At 43.5% G+C, this 26,359-nt stretch overlaps 2 protein-coding genes across 3 annotated transcripts in view; one reads left to right on the top strand and one right to left on the bottom strand.

Moving 5' to 3' along the window:
* TAOK3 (TAO kinase 3) overlaps positions 1–7,549 on the top strand; it is a 74,814-nt gene extending 67,265 nt beyond the window's left edge. Inside the window, exons 13-14 of the mRNA XM_021703617.2 lie at positions 5,115–5,297; positions 6,346–7,549. Of these exons, the coding sequence (XP_021559292.1) occupies positions 5,115–5,297; positions 6,346–6,507 (345 nt within the window). The 3' untranslated portion in view covers positions 6,508–7,549. The remainder of the gene's footprint in view (positions 1–5,114; positions 5,298–6,345) is intronic.
* A 6,990-nt stretch (positions 7,550–14,539) lies between these two features.
* On the bottom strand, positions 14,540–19,505 carry PEBP1 (phosphatidylethanolamine binding protein 1). Of its 2 annotated transcripts, none has more exons than XM_021703435.2 (4): positions 19,244–19,505; positions 18,030–18,139; positions 17,222–17,322; positions 14,540–15,535 (listed from the first exon to the last, which is right to left on the bottom strand). In XM_021703435.2, exons 1-4 carry the CDS (start codon positions 19,376–19,378, stop codon positions 15,318–15,320), a joined length of 564 nt encoding a protein of 187 aa, XP_021559110.1. In that variant the 5' UTR covers positions 19,379–19,505; the 3' UTR covers positions 14,540–15,317. The 2 variants fall into 2 exon arrangements, with proteins under 2 accessions (XP_021559110.1, XP_044776998.1); XM_044921063.1 differs by having other exon boundaries at positions 17,222–17,318; positions 18,026–18,139.
* Between the last annotated feature and the right edge of the window lie 6,854 nt (positions 19,506–26,359).

Raw genomic sequence — 26,359 nt, forward strand, 5'->3', positions numbered from 1 at the left:
ATGGAGAGGTCATAAAGGTCTTGGTAACCCAGGGATGGGAACTTACCTGGGATTCAGTGAAGCTTTCACAAGGAGATGAGTCTTAAGGAGTAATAGTTTGTCAAGTAGGCAGAAGAGGAAAAAGTTATTTTTCCCAGCAGAGGACAGAGTAAATGCAAAGACGCAAGGTCTGAAAGAGGACCGTGCATTTGAGGAATGAGTGGTTGACATGGCAGGAGTATAAAGGGAAGCAGGTGGATAGTTGGGGATCAGACCCTCAAAAGTCAGGAGTTTGGACATCATTCTATAAACAATGGGGACCTGCTGAAGCCTATTTTAAAAAGGAAAGTGACAAGATTGGATTTGTGGCCTAGAAAGATACTGGCAGTAATGTGGCAACTGTAGGTAGAGACCTGTTAGGAAACTGTTATACCCCAGGAAAAAAAAATAATGGAACCCTGAACTGAGAACATGCTCCTGGAGATGGTGAGGAGGGAGAAGGATTTGAGAAATATTTAGGAGTTAGAAGAGATAGAGCTCAGTGACCAATTTGGGAGGTAGGTTTGATAACAGTAGAATGGGTCATCATTTTACCAAGATAAAAAAAATTGAAGGAGGGATGAGTTTGGATGCCTGGCAGATAATTAACTAAGTTTTAGACATGTTACCTGAGCTATGTGGGTATCCAGGTAGAGAGGTACAGAGATGGAAATCTATAGTTCAGGAGAGTGTTAGGACACAAGACAAATAGCTAGACATCCATGTTAGATGGGGGAAGTTGTAGCTGTTGGGAATGCCTGAGACCGTCTAGGGACAGGAGATTTTATTAGGAAGGGGACTAAGGACAGAGCTGTGGACACCACCATTTGAGGGTGGAGGAGAAACAGACCAAAGGAGATGAATAATTAATGCGGAAGGGGAATTGGAGAGAGCATGTCACAGATGCCAGAACAGAAGCTTCTAGCTGATCATTTCAAATGTGGCAGAGAGACCAGTTGGACCTCGCAGTGGGTTTGTCCAGTGACTGTTACAGACAATCAGTGGACTGGTCAGAGTGGAAGACATTGTAGTGCATACTACGAAAGTGAGGTAGAAAGTGTACACGAGCTTCCTTTTCCCAGCTGCTCATCAGCGAAGGAAAGGAGGAAGAACTGTAGCTAGAGGAAGAGACAGTTGAAGGAGGACTTCTGTTTTTTGAGAAAGGCTTAAACATGTTCTTAAACATGAGGTTGAGGGTAGGAATCCATGTATTCATTCAATCATTCATTCATTCATCCATCCAGTAAGTATTTATTGAGTGCCCCACTGTGCCCCAGGCACCCTGGGATACTGTGGTGAATAAGACAGTCATTGATCATGTCTTCATGGAATTTATGGAAAAGTAAGGAAAGGCATTGAAAAAGTCTGCTCCATGTAATGGCCGAGCAAGTACAGCGTGCCAACAGAGTGTATCCCGGAGAGTAGGCTGGTGTGGAGAGTTGGAAAAGGCCTCTCAGAAACAATGAGTATTTAAGCTGAGGTGTAGGGAGCAATTCTAGGCAAAGGAACTGCATTGGTAAAGACAGAGGAAATAGTGGCACTTCTGACGAACTCAGAGTCCATTATGTTTGGAATATAGAGAATGAGACAGAGACCAAATGAGAATAAGACCAGAAGGTTAAACAGGGACCAGATTATGGAGGGGCTTGTAAGCTTTCTTAAGGATTTTGCTCTTGATCCTAAAAGCAGTGGGAGGCCATTGAAGAGCATTAAGTGTGTGTTTGTGGGGGGGGAGGTACCGACATCAGATTTGCATTTTTGAATGACCGCTCCAGTGACAGGTGGAGAGTGGCCTGGGAGGTGGTCAGATGGATCTCAGGAGATCATGTATAAAGTTGCTGCTTTTACCTGGGCAGGAGCAAGTGGTGGCTAGACCAGAAGGGGGCAGATGGGATGAAGGAGAAAGTCACAAAATTTGAGAGATCGGCAGGAGGTGGAAGTGAAAGCATTTAGTTACAGAGTAAACGTGGAGCATGAGAGGTTAAGGTTGACTCTAGTTTGAACAAAACAGTAGATGATGGTGCCCCTTACCTATACGGTAAAGAAGGAAGTGGAGCAGCCTGAGGAAGAGAGCAGGGAATGATGATAAGCTAATAGTCAGGCTGAGCTTGAGGGGCCTGGGCATCATCCAGGTGATGATGTCTCTAGAAGACTGGGTAAGCTGGCCTTGTGCCTCAGCAGAGAAGTCTGAAATAGAGGTGAAGAGGTGGGAATCATTCATATATAGAGGGTCATTGCAGCCTTGGGAACAGAAGAGATTCCTTAGGATGAGAAGTTAGAGGAAGAAGGGAGGGAGTAGCTGGAAAGGAGAGGAGGGAGGGAAAAACCAAGAGGGTATGGTATCTCAGAAGATTAGAGAAAGATTTCAAGAAGGAAAGGGCAATCCACGGTATTAAACGCTGCTGGGAGTTGGATAAAAGACCCCTTGCCACGTAAGTAAGGGGTAGGATGAGAAAGAGGAGTGCAGGGAGAGGTTAAGGGTAAGGAGAGGGGAGAGGGTTGGTAGGGACACCAAGGCTGATAGGATTTTTGTCTTGTTCACCTTTGTGTCATCAGCATCTGCAACAATTCCTGGTACACAGCAAGTGCTCAATGAAAGCCTGTTCTATAAGATGGACAGAATGGGATCAGGAATATAGGTTCAGGATTGCCCTTGAATAAAAGGAGAGAAATACCCTTTCTCCTGAGGCAGGGAGGAGATAAAAGTAGGTATGATAAATGCCACTATCCTTTAGTGACCCTTTCCATGTGCCAGCCACTGTTTTGGGTATGTTTTAAGTGTTATTTCATTCTTGTGCAACCCCTTTGACCTTTGAAGTAGTTACTGTTTTAACCCTAACTTACCTGCAAGGAAATTGAGGTTTATTGAAGTAAAGCCACTTGCTTAGAGCAAGATTTGGCAAACTGTTTCTGTAGAGGGGCAGGTAGTAAATACCGTAGGCTTTGTGGATCACAGGGTCGCTGTCACAACTACTCAACTCTGCTATTGTCAAACAAAAGCAGCCCTAGGTACGTAAATGAATGAGCATGTCCATGTTCCAATAAAACCTTATTGACAAAAATAGGCAGCAAGCCAGATTTGGCCCTTGGGCCATAATGTGCCAACTCCTGGCTTAGGGGCTCACATAGTGGTAATTAGCTAAGTAGTGATGAAGCTGGGATTTGACCCCATTTCAGGGGGAGCCCATAAGCCTAGCCATACTACATTATATGGCTGCCATCACATCCTTTCATGTTAATCCACTTTAGGAAACAGACATGATATTTGCCTACACTTCTATAAAACATTTTAAAGGATTTGATATGTGCAACTTTGGGGTGATGAATACCAGATACTGGAATATCCTGTCTGATTTCTAGACTGGCATTTTTACAGAGTCAGAGCTAGTACAAAATCACATAGTTATGGACATTAATAATAGAATGCCAGAAATAAGAGAAGAAAGAGATGTTTCAATGGACTAAGCTGCCTATAGGGTGAGCCTCTTATCCATTTGATCAGGGCTCGTAACAATTAACAAACACAAGTAGAAAAGAACAGACTTTCATTCCCTTTATTGCTAAGGAAACTCCCATGTCAAGAGGGAATTGATAAATCTTATTGGAAGCCAGTAAACCCTTTGGCATTTATCTGTAAGGCTGTTCCTGCTGTGGAGTGACTTTTATCTTGTGTCTCTTCTCCCTCCATTTCTCATTGGGAAATGAGAAAAGAGGTATCCTCTTCAGTGGATTTTAGTGAAAGCTGGGTAGGATTAATTACTAGGAAATGCTTTGGAAATAGATTACATTATCTATTTCATGTTCATATGATATATTTCTCCAAAAGTACTAAAGAATACACTGTGCAGATAACTTTCTAAAACTATTCTAATAACATTTCCAGATGTTTCTTAATCAAGATATTGAGATATATTGTTAATTGTCACAAATTGTACAGATTAGGGAAAGAAGCATAAAATGGAGAATAAGTGTCTATGGAAACATGTGGATAATCTCAGCATTGACAGAACTGTCTAAGCCAAGGATTCTAATCTCCTAGTTCCCAGGTGAAGTGAGGGCCTGATAAATTTAGACAAAACCAAGCCTGGGACAGGAGGATCATCAACCACAAAACATAGACCCACTAATGGCCCCAAACCTTCACTTATGCTCATTGAAAGGTGGCTGGCTTGGTCCATTCCTCATACAGAATCAGTAGTGTGGTATGTAATACAAAGTTCAGGTGCCATAGGGAGAAAGAGGAAGTCTACCAGCCTGCTTTATAATCTGGACTTTACTGCTTTAAACCAGAGTATGTCCCTTAAGATCATCCAGGCTATCTTCTGTGGGAAAGAAATTTTGAACCACTTGAGTTTTAGATTGGCTGGCCAGCAGGATAACTTGTATAGCCAACTATAGGGACCAACATTACTTGGCTAGAAGCATAACTGTACTGTGGGATAGTCCCTAAGTGTAATGGAGATTGGACTCTTTTTTTTTTTTAGAGCTAAGGATATCTAGATGTGTGGTGGTTTGAGGGTTAAAGATATATAAATATGGAAATGGTTAGTCAAACCCAAAATAATGATAACAGCTACTATTTACTGAACACTTGGTATGCATCTAGAACTATGCCTAGGATTTCATATGAATTCTTTCATTTAATCCTCATACCAATCTTCGTAGGAACTATTACTGTTATTTTCTTGAGAGGAAAAAAAAATGAGACTTGGAGGGGTAACTTCTCAAGGCGACATACCTGAGTGAATTGTGGAGCTAGATTTCAAGCTCAGGAGTCTGCCTCCAAAACCCACAGGCTTAATCACCAGAGCATGTAGCCTTCCTGACTCCTGCTAGTGTGGTTTTAAGAAAACCAGTTTTTCTTAAGAAAAGAATGTTTTCGTTTTCTTAAGAAAGAATGTTTTAAGAATGTGTTTATAGAACTTTGTAGCCCATGGGGCAGAACGTACTATTTTTGATTCCTAACTCTGAATGTACCCAGGGCATCTGTTTTTCTGAGGGAACCTGTTTCAATCCAAACAAGGAAACCTCTTCCAGTAGTCACCAGGTGCTGTAAGCTAGGAATGAATTACAGTGTGTGTCTTTTTTGCCCACAGTTACGGCTAGATGAGGCTCAAGAAGCAGAATGTCAGGCCTTGAGGCTACAGCTCCAGCAGGAAATGGAGCTGCTCAATGCCTACCAGAGCAAAATCAAGATGCAAACAGAGGCACAACATGAACGTGAGCTCCAGAAGCTAGAGCAGAGGGTGTCTCTGCGCAGAGCACATCTTGAGCAGAAGGTATGAGAGTATTACTCTGGGTCCCGTACAGTTGGGTGGAGGATGGACCATGGCCTAGGGAACCGCCATTTATGGAGCCCTGCCTGTGTACCTAAACTAGGCACTGTTTACGTATTACCTGCTTTTATCCTCCTATTGCCCCTGAGACGTAGACATAATCTCCATTCCACAGGCAGGATACTAAGGCTCCAAATGGTTAAATTACTCGCATAAATCTGACCCCACAGTCTAAGCTCTTTCTATTACTCTGCTAAGAAATCCTACACCTTCACAGCCAGAAGAATGGCATGGGTGACGGGGCAGCTGATAAGACATTTGTGAAAGGTGCTATGAGCTGATAGCATGGCTGCTAAATGGTATGAGGAAGCCAGATGCAGATTTGGTTTATATTTTCAGCTATTTCTATACCAAAAGAAATCAACAGCAGCGCTCTTTAAAAAAATTAAAATGAGGAGAGGCTGATATTGCCATGCGTAATAAATGTTATCAGAACTGAAATATTCATTGCTTTAAATATTGCTGAAGAATATGAAGTATAAAAAATTTCATGAAGCATCTCAAAGCTGTTAAGCACTTATTTGCTTAATCAGTTATTTGTACTTTCTTCTGGTACTTCCCTGAGACCAATGTAAGAGATTATTTTCACAGCTCCTGTTCTAGAACTAAATTGCTAATGACCCAGGGGGCATTTGCCTCTCTATGGGAAAGCACAATCTAATTGTGCTTGAGTGTCTTTTAGCTTCCCCTGAGCCATCTCCTGCTGAGACAGGACACTGACCTAGATCAGCCCAGCTGCTTGGTTTGCTAGAATGGTAGTGCCAGCCCTAGGTGGGCCCCAAACATTTTTATTCTTGTGAGCAAATTTTAAATATAATGGATGACATACAAGACATTTATCCCAGGGTTCTCCCAGACTTTCCCAGTCTAGTTTACTCTGAGTTCCTGTGGGTTTGTGTGTCATATGTGTGCATGTACGTGACCGTGTGTGTTTGTGGGTGCCTGCAGGGAGATCTTTTCCATTAAGAACTGTTCATTGTGCTTATTTCAGATTGAAGAAGAGCTGGCTGCCCTTCAGAAGGAACGCAGCGAGAGAATAAAGTACCTATTGGAAAGGCAAGAGCGAGAGATTGAAACTTTTGACATGGAGAGCCTCAGAATGGGATTTGGGAATTTGGTTACATTAGATTTTCCTAAGGAGGACTATAGATGAGATTAAAATTTTTTGCCATTTACAAAAAAAAAGAAACCAGAAAAAAATTCAGACCCTGCAAAACCACATTCCCCATTTTAACGGGCGTTGCTCTCACTCTCTCTCTCTCTTACTCTTACTGACATCGTGTCGGACTAGTGCCTGTTTATTCTTACTCCATCAGGGGCCCCTTCCTCCCCCCGTGTCAACTTTCAGTGCTGGCCAAAACCTGGCCATCTCTTCTATTCATAGTACACGTCACAGTATTGATGTGATTCAAAATGTTTCAGTGAAAACTTTGGAGACAGTTTTAACAAAACAATAAACCAACAACAACAACAACAAAAGTGGATGTATATTGCTTTAAGCAATCACTCATTACCACCAATCTGTGAAAGTAAAGCAAAAAAAATAATAATAATAAATGCCAAGGGGGAGAGAGACACAATATCCGCAGCCTTACACCTTAACTAGCTGCTGCATTATTTTATTTTATTTTATTTTTTTGGTATTTATTCATCAGGAATTAAAAAAAACAAAGTTTTATTAAAGATTGAAAATTTGATACATTTTACAGAAACTAATTGTGATGTACATATCAGTGGTGACATATTATTACTTTTTTGGGGATGGGGGGTGGGTGGGGTGAAGAGATCTTGTGATTTTTAAGAACCTGCTGGCAAGAGTTTAACTTGTCTTCAGCATATTCTGATTGTATCATAATCATTTTCTGCTGTTGCAGAGGATGTGAATACACTTAAGGAGCTCACAGAATCCCAGTAGCACAAATTGGGCTTTGGCAAATCGTGTATTTTGTGTATAGAAGGAATTTAAGGAGAGGTATTACTTATTTTCATATTGTATTTTAACTGTTTCTCTGATCAAATTTTTTTACTTCCTCCTATTCCTCCCCACCTCCCTCCTTTTCCAATTCAGTATTTGGAGTTCAACACTGTCTCTCAATCAGATCATCTTGATCTTTTTCTTTATTTCCCTTCCCCTCCCTGAGTCCCATATCTTGGTCATAAATATTGCATTATTCACACTTTCAAACTGTGTATTTTCTTACAATAAAAAATGATGAAAAAAAAAAGGCTTTACTTCTTTTGCATGCACTTTAAAAAAACAAAACAAAACATTTTTCAGGTTCCAAGGAAGAGCATGATAACTGTCAGAGCTTTTAATTATATTTGTAAATAAAAGTGTTCATCACATTGCCTTGCTGTGTTATTGTAGCAGGAAGTTTCCCTTCTAGGTTCACCAGCTCATAATTCAGAGGGAGACCTGCCCTCCAGAGACCGTCCTCCCAGCCCTGGGTATTCCAAGAAGAGCCATCCGAGATTTTCAGGTAAAGCTGTGTCTTCCAAGTTCTTCTACAGGGCTAAAGATAATGTCCCACTGTTTGAAGTGGTGAACTGCACCTGTTTGCCCTTTAGAAAACGGCACATGTGCATGCGTGTGTGCGTGCACACACACACACACACACACCCCAACGTGCCAGTCAGACATAGGCACATGCACTGCTGGAAAGTTACACACCCTCACAGAAAAGCAAGCTATTACAGAGAGATTATGGCCAAGTATTTGAAATGGTCCCACTGTAACGGTAGATCCCCCCATATTCTGCTTTTATTAGAATAATTTTATGTGCATAACAATGAGGTAGTAAAATATATAACTTCTAAGATAGGTTTTTGGGGTCAAGACAATTTCAGTAAGATCTCCTATTTTTAGGGTTCTAAGTCTTGGACATTGAAAATTTATCTTTAGCATGATGACCTGAAAATCATTCCTCTATCTTACAGAATGTTCAGTCATCATAGACGAATAGGACCAGTCTTGTTCACTGTGATAGACTAAAGCAGAAAGATATACTCAAATATTATAAAATAATAATCAACAGAATAATTATCAAGTTTCCTTTTTTTCTTTAAGATCTTATTTATATTTTTGAGAGAGCACGCAAGCACGAGGGGGTGAGAGGCAGAGGGAGAAGCAGGCTCTCCGCTGAGCAGGGAGCCCGAGGCAGGGTTTGATCCCGGGACTCCGGGATCATGACCTGAGCCAAAGGCAGACACTTAACTGACTGGGCCACCCAGGCGCCCTTAATTATCAAGTTTCCTAAGCAGCTTAGTTCACTGAAGTTTCTATATCAGGTACATCAGAAAATAACACTGGAACGGGCTGGAAAGAGTACTCACAATTGTCCACGAAAAACATATCACCTGTATTGCATGCTTATGCTTACCATCTGATGGAACACTACATGAAGCATTTTACAGATGAGGAAATAAGCTCAGACCAGGGTAAGTGGTGGCAGTGGAGTCTGAATCAAGACCTGTCTGATTTCAGAACCCACACTCCTAAGCATAGGTCACATGGCCACTCAGAAGGACATTAAATCATCAGTAAGGCAGAAAAACTTCCTATAATTTGTTTCATTTCTCTCTGTAGTGGAAAACATCTAGCTAGCTTGTGAAAAGGCTTTATTTCTGTGAGGTTATAAGTGCTGATCTTTAGAAAAAATTTCCCCCTCTACTAGTTTGTCAGTGATGTGCCCCAAGGTAGAGTGACTAGAAAGGAGGAATGTGAGTCCCTGCTCCTAACACCTGGTACAGACTGAGTCTTCCAACTCTTAGTACCTGCATGAGGAAGTAGAATAGACTGGAACAAGAATGGCAGCAAAAGAACAGCTACAAAAGAGGTACTAAGACAGCAGCCGCCGACACCCTGCATCCTGTATTCTTCCAGCACATACTAATCTCCCCTGAGTTTAAAAAGGAAAGAACTATTGCAGGTTTGTCATATGTATTGGTAAGGGCTGCTTATGTGTGATTTGTAAATATTCACTCAGTGAGTACCTTATAAGTCCAGTGCAATGCCAGATGCTTAAGATGCATCCATATATCTTAAAGAGGAAAATGATGTCACAATAATTACAAACGATCTCACATTATAAATGATCTCACATGGTCATAAGTGCTATAAGGAAAGAGGGAAGAGTAAGGAGGTATCCAAAGTGCCAAGATCAGTATACTTTTGCTCTATTCATTCAAGAAATATTTACTGAGCATCTACTGTGTGCCAGGGGGTTGTAGCAGTAAATAGGATGGATGGGGTCACTACTCTGCTGAAGCTCATGGTTTAAATCTCCACTGAAACAAGTAAATCAGGGGACTAAGTTAATGAACAGTAGACAAGCCATGACAATGCAAGTGGTGGGTACTACCAGGAGTTTGAAGGAACTGAAACAATTACAGTCATAGGAAATATCAGAGAACACTTACCAGTGATCTCTAATTGAGTAAAAGAATTTATTTCTTGAATTTACCACCATCTGTAATTATCATGTATCTGTTGAAAAAGCATATTCTGGGGCATCTGGAAACATGCCCATGGAAGAACTCCATATCCCTCTCTGATTCTCTGATTGTAATTTAGTAATGTATTTTGCCATAGAAATGACATAAAAAATACATTTTTATTCTAGTTTGGCATAGCAGCATGTAAGTCTTTCCCACTGATGACAACTAAAAACTAGACCAAATGCAAAAGCGACTATCTGAGGACACTGAAAAAACAAAAGCAGGTGGATTATGGAAAATCCACGTACACAGAAGAATGAGGTGAAATAAAATCATCCTCAGATGAAGAAAAATTAAGAGAAGTTATTGTCAGAGAACTATTCTACAAGAAATGCTAAAGGAAGTTCCTCATATTGAAGGGAAATGATACCAGAAGGAAACTTGAATCTCTGGGAATGAAGGAAGAGCAACAAATGGTAAATATCTAGATAAATATAAAAAACTTTTTCCTCTCCTATATTCTTTAAAATATATTGAAATATATTTTTCACTGAAAACAAAAATTATAACATTGTTTGGGGAGGGTTTTGATGTATCTAAATGCAACCCATATGACAACTATAACAAAGGTTGGGGGTTAAAAGACCCATATGGTTACCATGCTTCTACATTTTACATGATGAATTTACAATTCTTCTAAGCAGACGATGAAAAATTAGTTATGTATATTGTAACTCCTAGAGTAACTAACAGAAACAAAAAGAAAACCCAAAGAGATGTAATAGCCAAAAATCCAATAGATAAATTGGATATTCAAATAATCCAAAAGAAGGTAGGAAAGGGAAAACATATAAATAAAAAGAAGAGCAAACAGAAAACATAAAGTGGTAGACCTAAATCCCACCATAGGGATAATTACATTAATTGAATATTACAGACAGAGTGAATTTTAAAAAAGGACTATTTGCTGCCTATAAGAGACAAACTAAATATAAATTTAGGTAATTCCAAAGTAAATGAATGGGGGAAAAAGTGCCATGCAAATAGGCATAAGAGGTCTATCAACTAAAATTGACTTCAAGACTAAGAGCATTATCAAAGATAAAAAGACATTCATAATGAGTGAAGGAATATCAAGAAGATATAATTTTAAATGTTTAAAAAAAATCAATTACAGGGGTGCCTGGATGGCTCAGTCCCAACTCTTGTTTTCAGCTCAGGTCATGATCTCAGGGTCATGAGACTGAGCCCCGCATGGAGCTCTGAGCTCAGCATAGAGTCTGCTTGAGATTCTTTCCCTCTCCCTCCACCCTCCACCCTCCACCCTCAAACAGCCCCACTCTCTAAAATAAAACCTTTTAAAAACAATAATCTGGGGGTGCCTGGGTGGCTCAGTCACTAAGCGTCTGCCTTCAGCTCAGGTCATGATCCCAGTGTCCTGGGATCAAGCCACGCATCGGGCTCCCTGCTTGGTGGGAAGCCTGCTTCTCCCTCTCCAACTCCCCCTGCTTGTGTTCCTGCTCTCGCTATCTCTCTGTCAAATAAATAAATACAAATCTTTTAAAAAATAAATAAATAAAAATAATAATCTGAAAGATACAGATTCCTGAGTGGAGGGGACACCAAACTAAGATTAGCTTTCTCATGTTCATGGTCATCAGAATTAGGGAGTTGATGAATGGGCTTTGGAGAGCTCTATAAAAACTCAAGTGTATGTGAATTTTTGTAGAAGTATACATTTGGGGAACGGGAGAAGGAACTTTTATGGTATGGTATATGGATATAAAGAAGTCCATACTCCCTAAACTTAAGAACCTCTTTACAATGATTCATTCAACTAATGGTCATTAGATTTCTTATGTCCAATGTGGAGATATTGAGCAGGACACTGGTTGTCCTTGCCTTCAAGACTAATGGAGGAGATAAACATTAAACAAAAAAATGACCCGAGTTTACAGATTTTAAAATTATAATGGTAATGTTACAATGGAGTGGTACAAGAGAATCCAGCCTAGTCAGAATTCCCTGAAGGTCAGTTAAGGGATAAAGCGTCAAAGAAAGTGGAAGAGGGAGATTCCAGGCAATATTTGTAAAGGACTAGTCTGGCTTGTCAAGGAACTGAGAGGCAGCTGGCAAGTTTGGAGCTTAATGAGAAGACAACCACAGGAAGCTAGAGGCAGACGGGGGTCACATCATATAGGGCCTTATAGGCCATTTAAGGATCTGGTCTACATCCCAGAGCAACTTAAACAGCTGATGGGTTTTAAGTGGATGCTGAGGCTGTTTGACTTAGCACCAATTTAAGAGCAGAAGTCCTTTGCTCCCTGACCCAGGAGGAGATATAGGCCAGGGGCCGCCATGCTTCAGAATCTGGATCACCCACTTCACAACTAGGTGCCCTGGGGCAAGTTCCCCTCACCTCCCAAGTTTAATAGGTGAGAAAGGCTATCCCCTTGCTTCTATGCCTCCTAATATATCTTTTCCTATGTATTCTTTTCGTGTTAACTTCTTGCATATACACTTCACCTTTTTTGGTTGGGTTGACCTTTTTTCTGAATCATTTTTGAGTCTATGCCTATTTTAGACAAGAAAACTAACATACCACCATAATTCCTCATTGATTTTTTCAGTCTCTATGACAGAGTACTGTGGTCAGCAGGTAAGTCTCAAAGAAAACAGGAGTTTAGAGAGAAAAAAAAAAGAGTCAATGATTTTAAATACACATAAATATCAAATTGTCAAAATGTTTGAAGTTTGAGAAAACTGCTTAAGGGTATGGGGAGAAAGATACTTTCATATACCATGGACTTGAATATAACCATGTGATCTTTTGGGAGGCTGGTTTGTCAGTTATCAAGATTGAAAACGTATATACCCTTTGGCCCGATTATTTCAATGCTAGAAATTTACCCCAGTAAATTACTTGCAAAAGCATGTACACATATAGAAAGATGTTTGCGGAAGCACCGTTTATAATAGCAAACAACCAGAAGTAATCTAATCACAGTAGGGGACTAGACTGGTTAATTATGGAACATCCAGAAAATTACAGAACAAAATATTTGTTCAAAATGATGACGTGAATTGTAGGGGCCCTGTTAACTAAAGATACACTGCAAAAGGGCACATTACTTGGGGGAAAACTGCATCACAACGTATGCTAGAGTGTATAGGAAGACTGTAATTTTTAAAGAGAAAATATGTAGATATATGTCAGCTGTATGCTGATGTGAATATTCATATTTGTGTCTTCTTTCAAACTGCTGCTGAAGAACCAGGAAGGTGAAGGTGGAAGGCACTTCTTCCTGTGCTATGTGCCTTGCCTAACCATGGGCATGTGTTGCTTCTCGCATTTAAAGTCAACAGGGTAGGGGACTCCTGGGTGGCTCAGTTGGTTAAGCGTCTGCCTTCAGCTCAGGTCATGATCCCAGGGTCCTGGGATCAAGCCCCGCATCGGGCTCCTTGCTCGGTGGCGAGCCTGCTTCTCCCTCTGCCTGCAGCTCCCCCTGCTTGTGCTCTCCCTCCCTCTCTGACAAATAAATAAAACCTTAAAAAAAAAACAATAAAGTCAACAGGGTAGGGGGCACCTGGCTGGCTCAGTAGGTAGAACATGTGACTCTTGATCTCAGGGTTGTGAGTTCAAGCCCCATGCTGGGCGTGGACCTACTTAAAAAAAAATTTGTTAAAAACAAAATAAAAAAGTTGGTGGGGTAGTTGTTTTCTTTATATAACTTTTGTTTTACAAATTATTTAAAAACTGAATTTTAAAACCCTGAAGTTAGAAAATAATTACTCTCTACCATTCCCCCATAGAGATTGCACATAGCAACATTTCCAACAGTGTCTACGGAGAAGGAACTGCAGTGAAAGGTGGGCGAAAGAGCCAGCCTTGCTTAATTAGCACCTGCCAGGCCCAACCACGATCCTTCTCCGGCACAAACCAGGTCAGTGATGGAAACCTTCAAATACTTCCTTTCCTTTCTTTTTGGTACATCAAAGGGTGTGAAAGTACAGTTGACAGGGCTTTCCACTGCCTGGGTCCACTTACGTGTGGACTTTTCTCAGTACAGGACTGTAAATGTATTTTCTCTTCCTTATAATTTCCTTAATGACATTTTCTTTTCTTTAGCTTACTTCATTGTAAGAATATAGCGCATGATACATATAACACACAAAATGTGTTATTTGTTATCAGTAAGGCTTCCAGTCAACAGTAGGCTATCTGCAGTTAAGTTTTGGGGGAATGAAAAGTTATACATGGATATTCGACTGCACAGGGCGGTCGGTGCCCCTAATCCCCACGCTGTTCAAGGATCAACTCTAATCTCCCCCACCCACCCTTCTGCCTTTTGGGTGCAGATTCTATATGGATCACAAGTCAGAACAGTGAAAGGTATAGCCTAGTTCTAAGTCACTGTTAACAACACCAAGGGGGAAGGTTTCCCACTGGTTTCACTCTCAGGTGAAAAAGGACCACTTGTGAAAAGCAAAGGTACTTTTTGGGCCAAAAGGAGTTGGCCTAAAACTTTTTGATTTTTTTTTTCCAAACCTTCAAGTTGCAACGGTCACTCCTGCTGTAGTTTGATGGCACGTGTCCAAGCGTGGATCCTCTGAATGGTCCCTGAATCAAGTCCCAATTGTCACTGCTGGTCAGGGAAAGGGGCTACTCACCCTTCAAGGTAGTCTCTTGACTTCCCACATTTATGAAGCCCCATACCCCCAAAATGGCAAAATATCTGGAGACCTGGTTCAGCCACACAATGTTTTTATTTTAATTCAACTATAAGCAAACAGCAGAATTAACACAACATTCCGCAACTCCAGATCGGCTTTTCTACAGACGAAGAGTGACCAGTTCAACTGGCACAGACTTAGGGATTTCTGACTACCCCTCACCCAGCCCTGCAGCTCATCTAGATGGCCGTGTCTTAACTGCAAAGCCACTCTCCCTATTGCTTTTTCCAGTACTGCTCTTCAAAGGAGCCAGAGCAGGACACTGACCCCTAGTAAACAGTCCGAAATGTACCATGTTGGGGGTTAGTGGACACGCCAACCTCTGGCTCTCTTGGTGAGAGACAGGGTCATGAAAACATGACCCAGAAGTGCCCTCATGCACAATTCCGGACTCAGGCTCACAAAGGCAGAGGCAATGAATCTCTTTTTTTTTAAATCTCCCTTAAAGATTCTTTGATGCTCTGCTCTATTACTATAGACCTGGTCTTTTTACCTGAATTTTTATTTCTTTAAATTCTGGGTTGCTATTCTTATATTAACAATTTGATGACCCCAACACAGTACCAAAACATCCCCCGAAATGGAGTTCAAATTGGATCAAAACAAACAGGGGTGTGACCCTCTAGAATTAAAAAGGATAGGCAGAAGGAAAAGTCACTCTAAACCACTATCTGACTGCTCAGGCCTCACCTGTGAGAATGGGAATGGGGAAGCGGAGAAATCTACATGCATCACTGAACTTGAGAACACTGGGAGAGACTTCCGGGACAGTTTCTGTCTCCCAGCATTCCCCTACTTCCCAGACAGCTGCTCATAGAGTTTGGGAACATAGTCATCCCATTCTGCCTGGTAACACGTGCCGGCCACCGGGGGCCCAAGCTCGTACTTTTTGCGGAAAGATGCCACTTTGAATTTGCCACGGTGGTCTCCAGATCGGTTGCTGAGGATGGGCTCGTCACACTTCAGTGGCCCATTCTGCTCGTAAACCAGCCAGACATAGCGGTGAAGGCCTGGAGGGAGAAGCAGGACGTAAGATGTACACACAGCTAGGCAACAGGGCTGGAGACGCCCCTATGTTCGCAGGACAGTGCCAACTTGGGAGGGACCCAGCCACCCCATTTACAAGAGGGGCACTGAGGACCTGCAGAGGTGGAAGGAGTCAGATCACTCGCCTGCTGACAATCTCCCAGTGGCTTCCCACTGCAACTGGTGTGAAGTCCACACCCAGCTTTACGGCCTCTAAGGCCCTTGCCCACCCCTCCTATCACCTCTGCCCCTCACTCATCCTGCTCCGGGCTTCCAGCCCATCTCCCCTGGGACCTGACTGCTAGTCATTTTCCACCATCTGCATCTGAACACCCCTTTCACTTGTGTGACAGTAACACTTCTCTGAAAGTCTGCCTTTTCAGTTTAGTCTCCTCACTAGAAACAGAATGCCATAAAGCAATGGTGTTTGTCTCGTTGACCGTTTTCGCCCCAGAACCTACCCTACTAGTGCCTGGTAAAACTCACTCTAACCAAGTAAGTAGCAACGATACTGAAAAACATCTTGTTTTCAAAGGTGCTTACGTGGTCACCTTCATCTGTCAGTCAATATCCATGGACGAAAACAACTATGATTTGGGCATTTTATTATATGCAAATTATACTAAAGGAGTATTTTTTAAAAAGCAAAAGGGGAAAAAAAAAAGTCACTGAGACTTTTTTTGTTAGTGAGGACATAACTCCTACTTGAGAGAATTGCTTTATTCTCATGTGTGTACTTGCCATAATTAAACTGCCTAGTTGTATAACTGACCTAGAGAACTTAGCAGATCGCTGGGACAGATGTACCTTTACCTTCCTCTTACGAGCTCACAAGAGGGCCTGAGGCCATCTGAAGCTTTGGGGCCTGCAGATAAAGCATGAGTCTGTGGCCAGCGGTTCCCGTCAGGAACCTTCCTGTACCTCCTCAGACTAACAGGGCCCGACAATGTGTCCACCTGCCCCTACTTCTTTGTTCCCACAAACGCAAGCATCCTGTAATGCACAGCAAGCATTAACAGTACGTCCCCCACTATTAGCTTCATCCCACTTGGGAGAGTTTCAATACAGTATGCTCTCCCTCTTTGTATGCAGAGCATGTGATACACAACACAATACAACATAGGTATCTTCAGTATACTTCTTAAAGCCTTCCAAATCTTTTCAAGATGATACCACCCTAGATTTTCGACAGAAAGGAGCTATAAAGAGATAAAGAAGCCAATTTTTTTATAATTAATTAGGATACCATGATCATTTCTGAGCTCTTTCATGGGAACTGGAAACTCAAAGATCCCACAGGGCAAAGGCTGAATGTAGAACTGAGATGGGTTAACTGTGTTCAACCCCCACCCCCACCCCCGGAAGCTGTTCCAAGCTTTCTGCAACACTGCTTCCTTAGAACCCTCTCACCAACTGCCCCGCAGATAAAGGCCTAGTGGCAGAGAGGCAAAGCTAACAGAGGGTCCTCCTGACCAGAACCCAAGGTTCCAGCCACCTGACGCTACTGCAGGTCTCAAGGTCTCTGGCAGGCAACTGCCTTGGAGGTGAACTGCGCTGCCAGGAAGCTCCACTAGGCTAAGGGATCTCGGAGAACCCAGACTAAAATTTGCAGCCCTCTGGGCCAATCCTAGTGTGCACCCACTGTCCCCAACAAAGCAGCCTTTACTGACCTGTGCCCTTGGGAGGCCCAGAGCCAACATAATCGGAAAGGACTGTGCCACTGCTGATGTTGTTGCCCTTCATGTTGACCACCAGAAAATGGTGCCACTCCCTAAGACGAGGAACACAGAACGGTCAGCACCACAGGAAGTAGGTACACACTCACTGCACAGCCAGCAAATGTGCATGAAGCACATGCTCTGGACCAGGCTGCAGCGATGAAGGAGACAGACAGTCCTGCTTTCTTGGCCAGCACAAACCTCACCTGTCTGCAGAAGAGAGGGCCCGGTACCTCCCTCCCACCCTCTGACATCCTCTCGGCAGTACCTGCAAACTTTTTGGTAACGGGCCAAGCAGTAAACGTTTTGGGCTTTGCAGTTCACACGGTCTCTGTCACTATTCAACTCTGCGGCTACAGTGTGAAAGCAGCCAGAGACAAGACCTAAGTAAGTTCTCACTGCTGTGTCCCAACAAAACTTCATTTATGAAGTTAATTTGAATGTCATGTAATTTTCCCATGTTACAAAGTATGATGATTTCAATTTCAGTCATTTAAAAATGTAAAAACCATTCTTAGCTCATAGGGTCATACAAAAAGAGGTGTCAGTCAGATGTGGCTCTCGGTTATCGTTTCTAGACTCCTGCTCTAGGGACTGAAGGGGTAGGAAATGCACACTCTGGCTTAAGCATGCGTGTGAACACCCCAAACTGGGTCTCCTTCTCCTGGCACAGCATATCCACAGCAAGAGGCTTACACAGTGCCAGAAGCACCAGGTCCTTTCTGGATGACCTAGTGTTCCTAATCTTGCCTCAACTTGCCTGTATTTGGGGTCCTTCCTGCTGGGAGCATCCGGATCTGTCAGGACCAAGGTGTAGAGTTTACCTGGATCAAGGCCATCCCACCCAATACTGGTGGGCCGGTTCTTAACCTGTAGGAAGCAACCACTTTGTAGTTAAAAAGTCAGAAATGCTGAAGAAGCCAACACTCTTTGATTCCAGGTTCCTCAAAGGTAAAACACAGATTATTAATAAAAGCTAAAGTGTATTGACTCCACTAAGAGCCAGGCGCTTAAGTTTAATATACATTATTTATTTTAGTCCCAACAACACTACAGGACTCCTGTCCTAGCATGTTATTAACAGAAAGAGGTGGGGTCAGGATTTCAACCCTGGAGCTGACCGAGTGCTCTCAACTACAACCTCATATGGTCTGGAATGACAGTCTCTAGATTTGGTGACCAGCAGCTTAGCTGGGCCCTGCTAAAGTGAAATCTGAATTAACTGGATACTTTAAAAAGTGCACAGAAAATGGCCAGACTGGACAGTGAGTCTGGGAAAACGGAGGCTGCCATAGGGGCGCTTTATATTTAAACATCCACAACAATAAACCGTCAGAGCAACGTATTCACACCATTCCCCCGGAGCTTTACGATCAACAACAGGCAAGTGTCGCGCACTCTAGTTCCCGCACTTCCGGTAGCCAGGCCCTGATCTGCTCGCAGGCCAAACGATAGAACAAGGCCGTTGCCCTCGAGCCTTCCAGCTGCAGAACGCGCTTACCTTTGGGTGGCTTCATGCTCTTGCCCGCTAAGACAAAAGGAGGAATCGCTGGGCGATGCTGGTCACCGGTTACATAATGCGTCACATGCCCTCGGGTGGGGCTTTTGCTCCCCAAACTGAGGCCCCAAATCCTGAGACCCGAGGGGAGGTCTGGGGCCGAAGGGGTGGCCACGGCCCACTACTTCTCGGCACCGCCCCCTCCCGCCCCCGCCCCCGTGCCCGCGGCCCAGGGTGTTTCCAGGCCTAGGCCCCAGTCCACGCCTTGAAGTCCCTGGAAACTAGATCACTTTCTCCTGCACGTGCCGGGTTCCCGGTGCCCGCAGGTGTCCGCAGGCCTGCGGCGTGGGCACCGCGACCCCTTTCCCTCCGAACACCAGGCGCACAGAGGCCGGAACACCCTCCCCCACCTCGGTCGGGTCCCGCCCGCCGGCCTCCACGCCTCGAACAGGTGCACCCCCAACGCTCTCGGGTACCTGGGTGGGCGTCAGCACTTTGCCCAGCTCGTCGACCTCTGTCCCGGTATATTTGACCTGCAGCGCATGCTGCGGCCGCTCGTCCACTTCCTGCAGGCTCAAAGGCCCGGACCACTTGCCGAGGTCCACCGGCATTGCGGAGCCGAGCTGCGCAGACAAGGGGGAAGAGTCTCTGCAGTCTGAGATGAGTCCCGCAGCTCCGACTCCCAGCAGTCCGCAAACTGACCGGAGGAGGCGCGGGACCAGCGGCCGGGGAAGCGCACGCGCCGGAGCCACAGCCCCGCCTCGCCCCGATTCTCCAATCACAGGCGAGGCCCGGCCCACTCTGCCCTCTAATTGGTCAAAGCCCGTAGCGTGGGGCGTCTCGCGCTCCCAGGTCAATGCAGTAGGTTTTGCCTTTCTTTTGCATCGAGGGTGCTCGCTCTCTGCAGCGGTAGGCGTGTTTCGGGGAACTTTGGCTCGGTTTACAAGATCATTGTATCAAGAAATGCAGTTAAGCTAGCTTTGAGTTATTTTTTTTTTTTTTTACCATTTTGAGTGATTCTTTACTTTCTAAGTCAGAAATGGTAAGGCCTTGCCTTTCGCCCCATTTCTTAGAGCAAGCCTGATTGCCCTGCCCTAGTTGTATTTTCGCGCATGCTCACTGTTTTGGTGACTGCTACGTGAGAGGACATGCGGTGGAACTTCTGAGCGTATTTCTCAACAGACAAATATATTTGCACATATATTTGATCCCCCTGGCCCCACTTAGTGCAAACAAGATTCCGGGGAAGTGATTTTTTTTTAATTACATTTTTAAGCCATAATTATTCCTGTTTTGCTGACAAGGGTCTCTGCCCCTACTAAAACTGCTCTCACAGTGGCCACCCAATGCTTTCTTTTTACTAAATATAATGGGTACTATTTAATAGTCCTTGCCCTGTTTGACCTTAGGACAGTCATTGACATTGAAAACCGCCCCTGCCCAGGGAATAAAAAATCCTGTTGTTTTCTTAGGGGTAAAACAAGTTCATTGTAGAAAATTCAGAGGAAAAAAACCTAAAAGAAGTAAATAATCATCTCTATTCCACTACTTGGATAGAAACATCGATAACAATTTCCTTCTGTTTATTCACTTTAAAAATTGCATTAAACTCTACCATTATAGGGGAGCCTGGGAGGCTCAGTTGGTTAAGCCTTGGACTCTTGGTTTCAGCTGAGGTTATGATCTAAGGGTCTTGAGATCAAGCCTGCTGTGAGGCTGGTGCTGGGTGTGGAGCCTGCTTAAGATTCTTTCTCCCTCTGCACCGCCCCCCCCCCCCCCCGGCCTTTATCTTTCTCCCTCTCTAAAAAACAAAGTCTACCATTATAGAATATCTATATCAAAAATAGATCATTATAATAACAACAAAAACCTTTTAAAAAAATAGATCATTATTGGGGCGCCTGGGTGGCTCAGTTGGTTAAGCGTCTGCCTTTGGCTCAGGTCATGATCCCAGGGTCCTAGGATGGAGCCCCACATCCAGCTCCCTGCTCAGTGGGGAGCCTGCTTCTCCCTCTCCCTCTGTCGCTCCCCCTGCTTGTACTCTCTTGTTCTGTCAAATAAACAAAATATTTTTAAAAAAATAGATCATTATTTTAATGGCTTCTTCTGTTCTAGATGCACCACAATTTATTCAACAATCCTATTGATGTTGGACATTTACGCTTTTTGTTGGTTTTTCCTGTTTACAAATAGGAAAATGAACATCTTTATATGCATATATTAAAACACTTGGTAGATAGTTTCAGGAAAATTTTATTAGGGACATGCTAGGCCAAAGAGTACTCCAATGAGGATGGCTGCCTTTTATTGGCCATCACCACTGCCACGTGCCAGGCCCTGACCCAAGGAGTGCCTTGAAACTTCACGTCTCATTTCATCCTCATACCAACCCACAGTGGGAGACACTGCTGTTACCCCATTCCATAGATAAAGAAACAGGCTTGGGAAGGTGTAAGTGACAAAACCAGGCAGGCTACAAAGGCTAGATGCAAAGCCCTTAGGCACACTCTAGCTGGGAGTGCAGGGGGGGATAGAGGTGAGGCAGTCATGACCTGGCATCCAGAAAGCTTCCTCTAGGAAAGGTGTCACCACGAAGACCCCACTTGGCAACCGTGAGAATGTGCCTCTTAGCTCTGAGTGCTGGGAGAGAATTTGACCAGGGTCCCACCTGCTGTGCTGTGCTTTTAGGCCAAGACGTTTCTCTGGCAGGCTCCCCCCCCCCCCCCACCCCCGGGAATGACTGAGCTCTGCAGAGATACTAAGGCAGAGCAGGGAGACTGGGGCCCCTCTGTAGTCAGGACAGGCTTGCCTGCTTTCCTTTGAAACTGCACTTTGGGTAGATGCTTCCTTCCCTGTCACCTGCCCTGAGGGTCAGATGGCTCTCCCAGTCTTTCTTCACTCCCTCTCACTTATTTGCACAGCCCTTTCCCCTAATAAATTCCTTGCACAACTTCTCAGATGACAAGAGTGACGCTCCCAAGTTTAATAGTATGAGGACAAGCTGAAGTGGAAGCGAGCTTGGGGTGTTGGAACAGTGGGCAGACGGGTTTTGCTGGAATGGGACATTTAGGTAGGGGCAGATGGATGACATGGCAATAAGGCTGAATAAGGCTAAAGAGACAGGAAAGGGAATAACCTTCTATTTTTTTAACCTATAAAAAGTTTAAAATTTTCTTCAATATACAAATAATCAGTCACATAGCATAATCTAAGGGCATGGGTGTGGGAAACAGAATGAGTTCGTATTCCAAATCCCTCACCCAGTACCAATGAAACCTTCTGGGTGAGAGGCAGAATGGCCTCTCAAAGCTGTCCACATGCTAACCCCCGAGTCGGCGAATATTGCATGGCATAGGGGAATTATGGTTGCAGATGGAATTAAGTTTGCTAATCAGATGCCCTTAAAATTGGGAGATTATCCTGGATTATCTGGGTGGGTCCAAGATAATTTCAAAGGTCCTTAAATGGGAGGAGGAAGGCAGGATTGTCAAAACTGGAGTGATGCCATGTGAGAAAGACTACCAGCCATTGCTGGCTTTGAAGATGGAGGAAGGAGCCATGAGTCAAGGAGTGCAGGTGGCTCTAGAAGCTAGAGAAAGCAAGGAAAAAGATTCTCCCCTAGAGCCTCCAGAATGAACATAGCTGTGCTGACACCTTGATTTTAGCTCAGTGAGACTTCAGACTTCTACTGTCTAGAACTGTAAGATAATAAATCTGTGTTTCAGGGGCACCTGGGTGGCTCAGTCGGTTAAGCATCTGCCTTTGGCTCAGGTCATGGTCCCGGGGTCCTGGGATCAAACCCTGAGTTGGGCTCCCTGCTCGGCAGGGAGTCTGCTTCTCCCTCACCCTCTGCCCCTCCCCCAGCCCATGCTCTCTCTCAAATAAATAAAATCTTTAAAAAATAATAAAATAAATAGGGCGCCTGGGTGGCTCAGATGGTTAAGCATCTGCCTTCGGCTCAGGTCATGATCCCGGGGTCCCGGGATCGAGTCCCGCATCGGGCTCTCTGCTCCTTGGGAGCCTGCTTCTCCCTCTGCCTCTCTCTCTCTCTGTCTCTCATGAATAAATAAATAAAAATTATAAAAAAAAAATTTTTTAAATAATAAAATAAATAAATCTGTGTTGTCGTAAACCACTGAGTCTGTGGTCACTTGTTATAGCAGCCACAGGAAACTCATACAGCATATGACTCATCCTCATTAAGCCTCAGTTTTCCCTCTCTAAACTGGGTTTACCAACGTCCCAGAAATGATCATTGTGAGGATCAAATGAAACTCATATGATGTGCTTCACATACAGCCTGGCATGTCCAAGTAGGAAGCTATTACTTTATTACATGTTCATTATATAAAACTCATAAACAAGCAAACATAAAATTAATTAAGTGAAGTCCATAGTAATCCTACCATCCAAGGCAACAGACATCTTGCTGCATTTCCTTCCAGACGTCTTTCTTTTCTTTTCTTTTCTTTTTTTTAAGAGAGGGAGAGCAGGGGAGACAATCTCAAGTAGGCTCCATGCCCAGTGCAGAGCCCGATGACGCAGGCCTCAATCCTACAACCCTGAGATCACCACCCAAGCCAAAATCAGGAGTCAGACACCTAACCAACCGAGCCACCCAGGCACCCCCTTCCAGACTTCTTTCTATGTATATAAATATGAATGTGCATATATGAAAGTATGATTTCAATACGACATGCATACTGTTGAGTAATTTCCCTCTGTTTGCTTTCTCCGATCATGTCTATAAATAAACACAGCCACATTTTTTTAAAGATTTTATTTATTTATTTTAAAGAGAGAGAAAGCTTGAGCAAGGGGAGGAGCAGAGGGAGAGAGAGAGGGAGAGAATCTCCAGCAGACTCCGAACTGAGTGTTGAGTGCAGAGCCCAATAGTGGGGCTCGATCCCGGGACCCTGAGATCATGACCTGAGCAGAAACCAAGAGTCGGACCCTTAACTGACTGAGCCACCCAGGTGTCTCAAAAGGGCAACATTTTAATAGTTGCAGAGGACTCTGTTGTATGGATTGTCCCTTGTTTATAAACACAAACCCCCCCTTTGGGGAACATGTAAGGTGTTCTCACCATTATGCTCTAGAAATATCTCTGCAATACTTATCCTTTTGCACACAGCTTCAAGGTACTTATTTGGTTGGTTATTTTCTCTTGAGGATAAAATCCTAAAAGTGGGTCAAAGAACATTTACGTTTTAAGTTTGAGATACCATGTTCCAAACTGGGTAGGGCCTCTGTGACCGGTTGATTTTTAAGTGAAAAGGGAACCTAGTGATCAACCAGGTTTACCCTGTCATTTATTTCAAATGTTTCGATCTCCACAAAGTTTCATTTTCATGTTTTTGACAATATATGTAGAGTATACGATCTACATAAGAATACATACGTAATTCTGCATTGTCTCTCACTTAATCTTTTATTTTGAACATTTTCTGTTGTTAAATACATTTCAAAAAGTGTTTTTTGGTTTTTTTTTTTAATGGCTGTCCAAGACCACAGTGTCATGGATTATTTAATCATACATTTGTTATTAGACGTTGAGGCTGTTTCTCATTTTCCCTCTCATTTGATAGCTGGGGAAAGTGAAGCACAAGAAATTCAGAAATTTCAGGGCCATGTCGAAAAGGCCGACATCCAGCTGAGAAGAGAACCATCTGGTCTGGGGTGAGTGGTCTCCAGAGTCCAGAGCAGGTCTGGGCAGAGAGGCAGGCACCCGGTGAGAGCTTCTGCCAGCCAGAGCTGGGGAGCCAAGTGCTCCTGCAAATGACTACAGAAAGCCTCGTTTTCACCCAGAAACTGAGAAGTGCCCTAGAAATTCAGGTTAAAGACACAGCCTGGGGGAGTTGGGAGGCTCCTGGCATACAGCCAATGCCCAAAGGACTGATTACCCAGAGCACTCTTCATGGATTAAAGGTTGAGAAAGCAATTTTTAAAAAGAAAGCAGAGAACAAGAAATGTTCGGTTTATTGACACACATACATACTACATACTTGCCTTTCTGGATTGTAACTTGTCTGTGTGTGTGTCTAGACAGGGAACTCCTGTAGGTGCTGCCCTTGGGTCTGAAAAACCGCAAATTGTTTTTGTTTGTTGAGCGAGGGGAGGAAATTCACTGATGTGGCTGTTTGGTGGAATGGCTTCGTTCCAGTTTTGCTCGTCGTGCTTCTACTAGAGAAAGAGTGTCACCAGAGAGGCCTAGACAAACAGAAAGCTCTGTCCTGTGGCCACAGTTTAGAAACTGTTGTTGGGGCCATGCTTGATTTGGAATTGTGACTCCAGGGGACCCAGAAACTGGCTGTTGGCCATGGAACCTGGACCAAGACACCGTTCTGGAAGCTGACCAGGATCTTGGTCTCCAGGATTCCCTTCGTTAATCTTTTTTTTATATTGAGATGTTTGCTTTTCTGCAATGGAAATTTCAAAGCATTTTATTTTATTTTTAAAGATTTTATTTTTAAGTACTCTCTACACCCGATATGGGACTCGAACTTACAACCCTGAGATCAAGAGTCACAGGCTCTACTGACTGAGCCAACCAGGCGCCCCCGCCACGCATTTTAAAAAACACCCTTTACGTTCTCACTGGCATCTTCTGCATAAAATATCTTGAGGAAAAAAATTAGAAAATTAATTTTAAAAATGAGCAAATTCTCTTTCCTCAAAAAATTTAAGATAGATTTACCACGATCCGGCAATCTGACTTTTGAGTATATATCCAAAAGAATTGAAAGCAGAATCTCGAAGAGATATTTGCACATCATATTCAAAGCAGTATTATTCACCATAACCAAGAGGTAGAAGCACCCCAAATGTGCACTGATGGATGAATGCATAAACAAAATGTGGTCTGTCCATACAAGGAATATTATTCAGCCTTTTAAAAGAAGGAAACCCCAAGGCTGCCTGCGTAGTACAGTTAAGCCTCCAAACTCTTGGTTTTGGTTCAGATAGCATGATCTCACAGTCATGAGATCAAGCCCTAAGTCGGGCTCCACACTCAGCTCGGAGTCCGCTTGTGTTTCTCTCTCCCTCTCCCTCAGCTCCTCCCTGCTATGTCCTCTCCTCTCTCTCTCAAGTAAATAAATAAATCTTAAAAAAAAAAAAAGAAAGAAAGAAACTCTGTCACACACTACAAATGGATGAACCTTGAGGACGTTAAGCTAAATGAAATAAGTCCGTCACAAAAGGACAAATACCGTATGATTCTACTTACCTGAAATATCGAAAGTAGTCAAATTCCTAAAGACAAAAAGTAGAATGGTGCTGCCCAGGGGTGGAGGAGGGGGCAAGGGAGGGAATGAGGAGTTGTTTAATCAGTATAGTTTCAGTTTTGCCAGATGAAAAAGTTCTGGAGATGGATGGTGGCCCCAGTTGCACAACAAAGCAAATGTATTTAATGCCACAGAGCTGTACTTAAAAATGGTCAAGATGGTAGGGGTGCCTGGATGACTCAGTGGGTTAAGCATCCAACTCTTGATTTCAGTTCAGGTCATGATCTCACGGTCATGAGATCGAGCCCTACATCAGGCTCCACGCTGAGTGAGGAGCCTGCTTAAGATTCTCTCTCCCCTGCCCCC

The sequence above is a fragment of the Neomonachus schauinslandi genome, chromosome 14 (genome assembly GCF_002201575.2).
Source record: "Neomonachus schauinslandi chromosome 14, ASM220157v2, whole genome shotgun sequence".
NCBI lineage: Eukaryota > Metazoa > Chordata > Mammalia > Carnivora > Phocidae > Neomonachus > Neomonachus schauinslandi.

What these genes read in the sequence shown, in the direction of transcription:
- PEBP1 (XM_021703435.2), bottom strand. Translation starts at nt 19,378, where the DNA reads ATGCCGGTGGACCTCGGCAAGTGGTCCGGGCCTTTGAGCCTGCAGGAA. An exon ending in AAGTGCTGACGCCCACCCAG is followed by an intron (nt 18,140 to 19,243) that starts GTACCCGAGAGC and finishes TGCTTCCTACAG; the next exon opens with GTTAAGAACCGGCCCACCAG. An exon ending in AGGAAGGACCCCAAATACAG is followed by an intron (nt 17,323 to 18,029) that starts GCAAGTTGAGGC and finishes TCCTCGTCTTAG; the next exon opens with GGAGTGGCACCATTTTCTGG.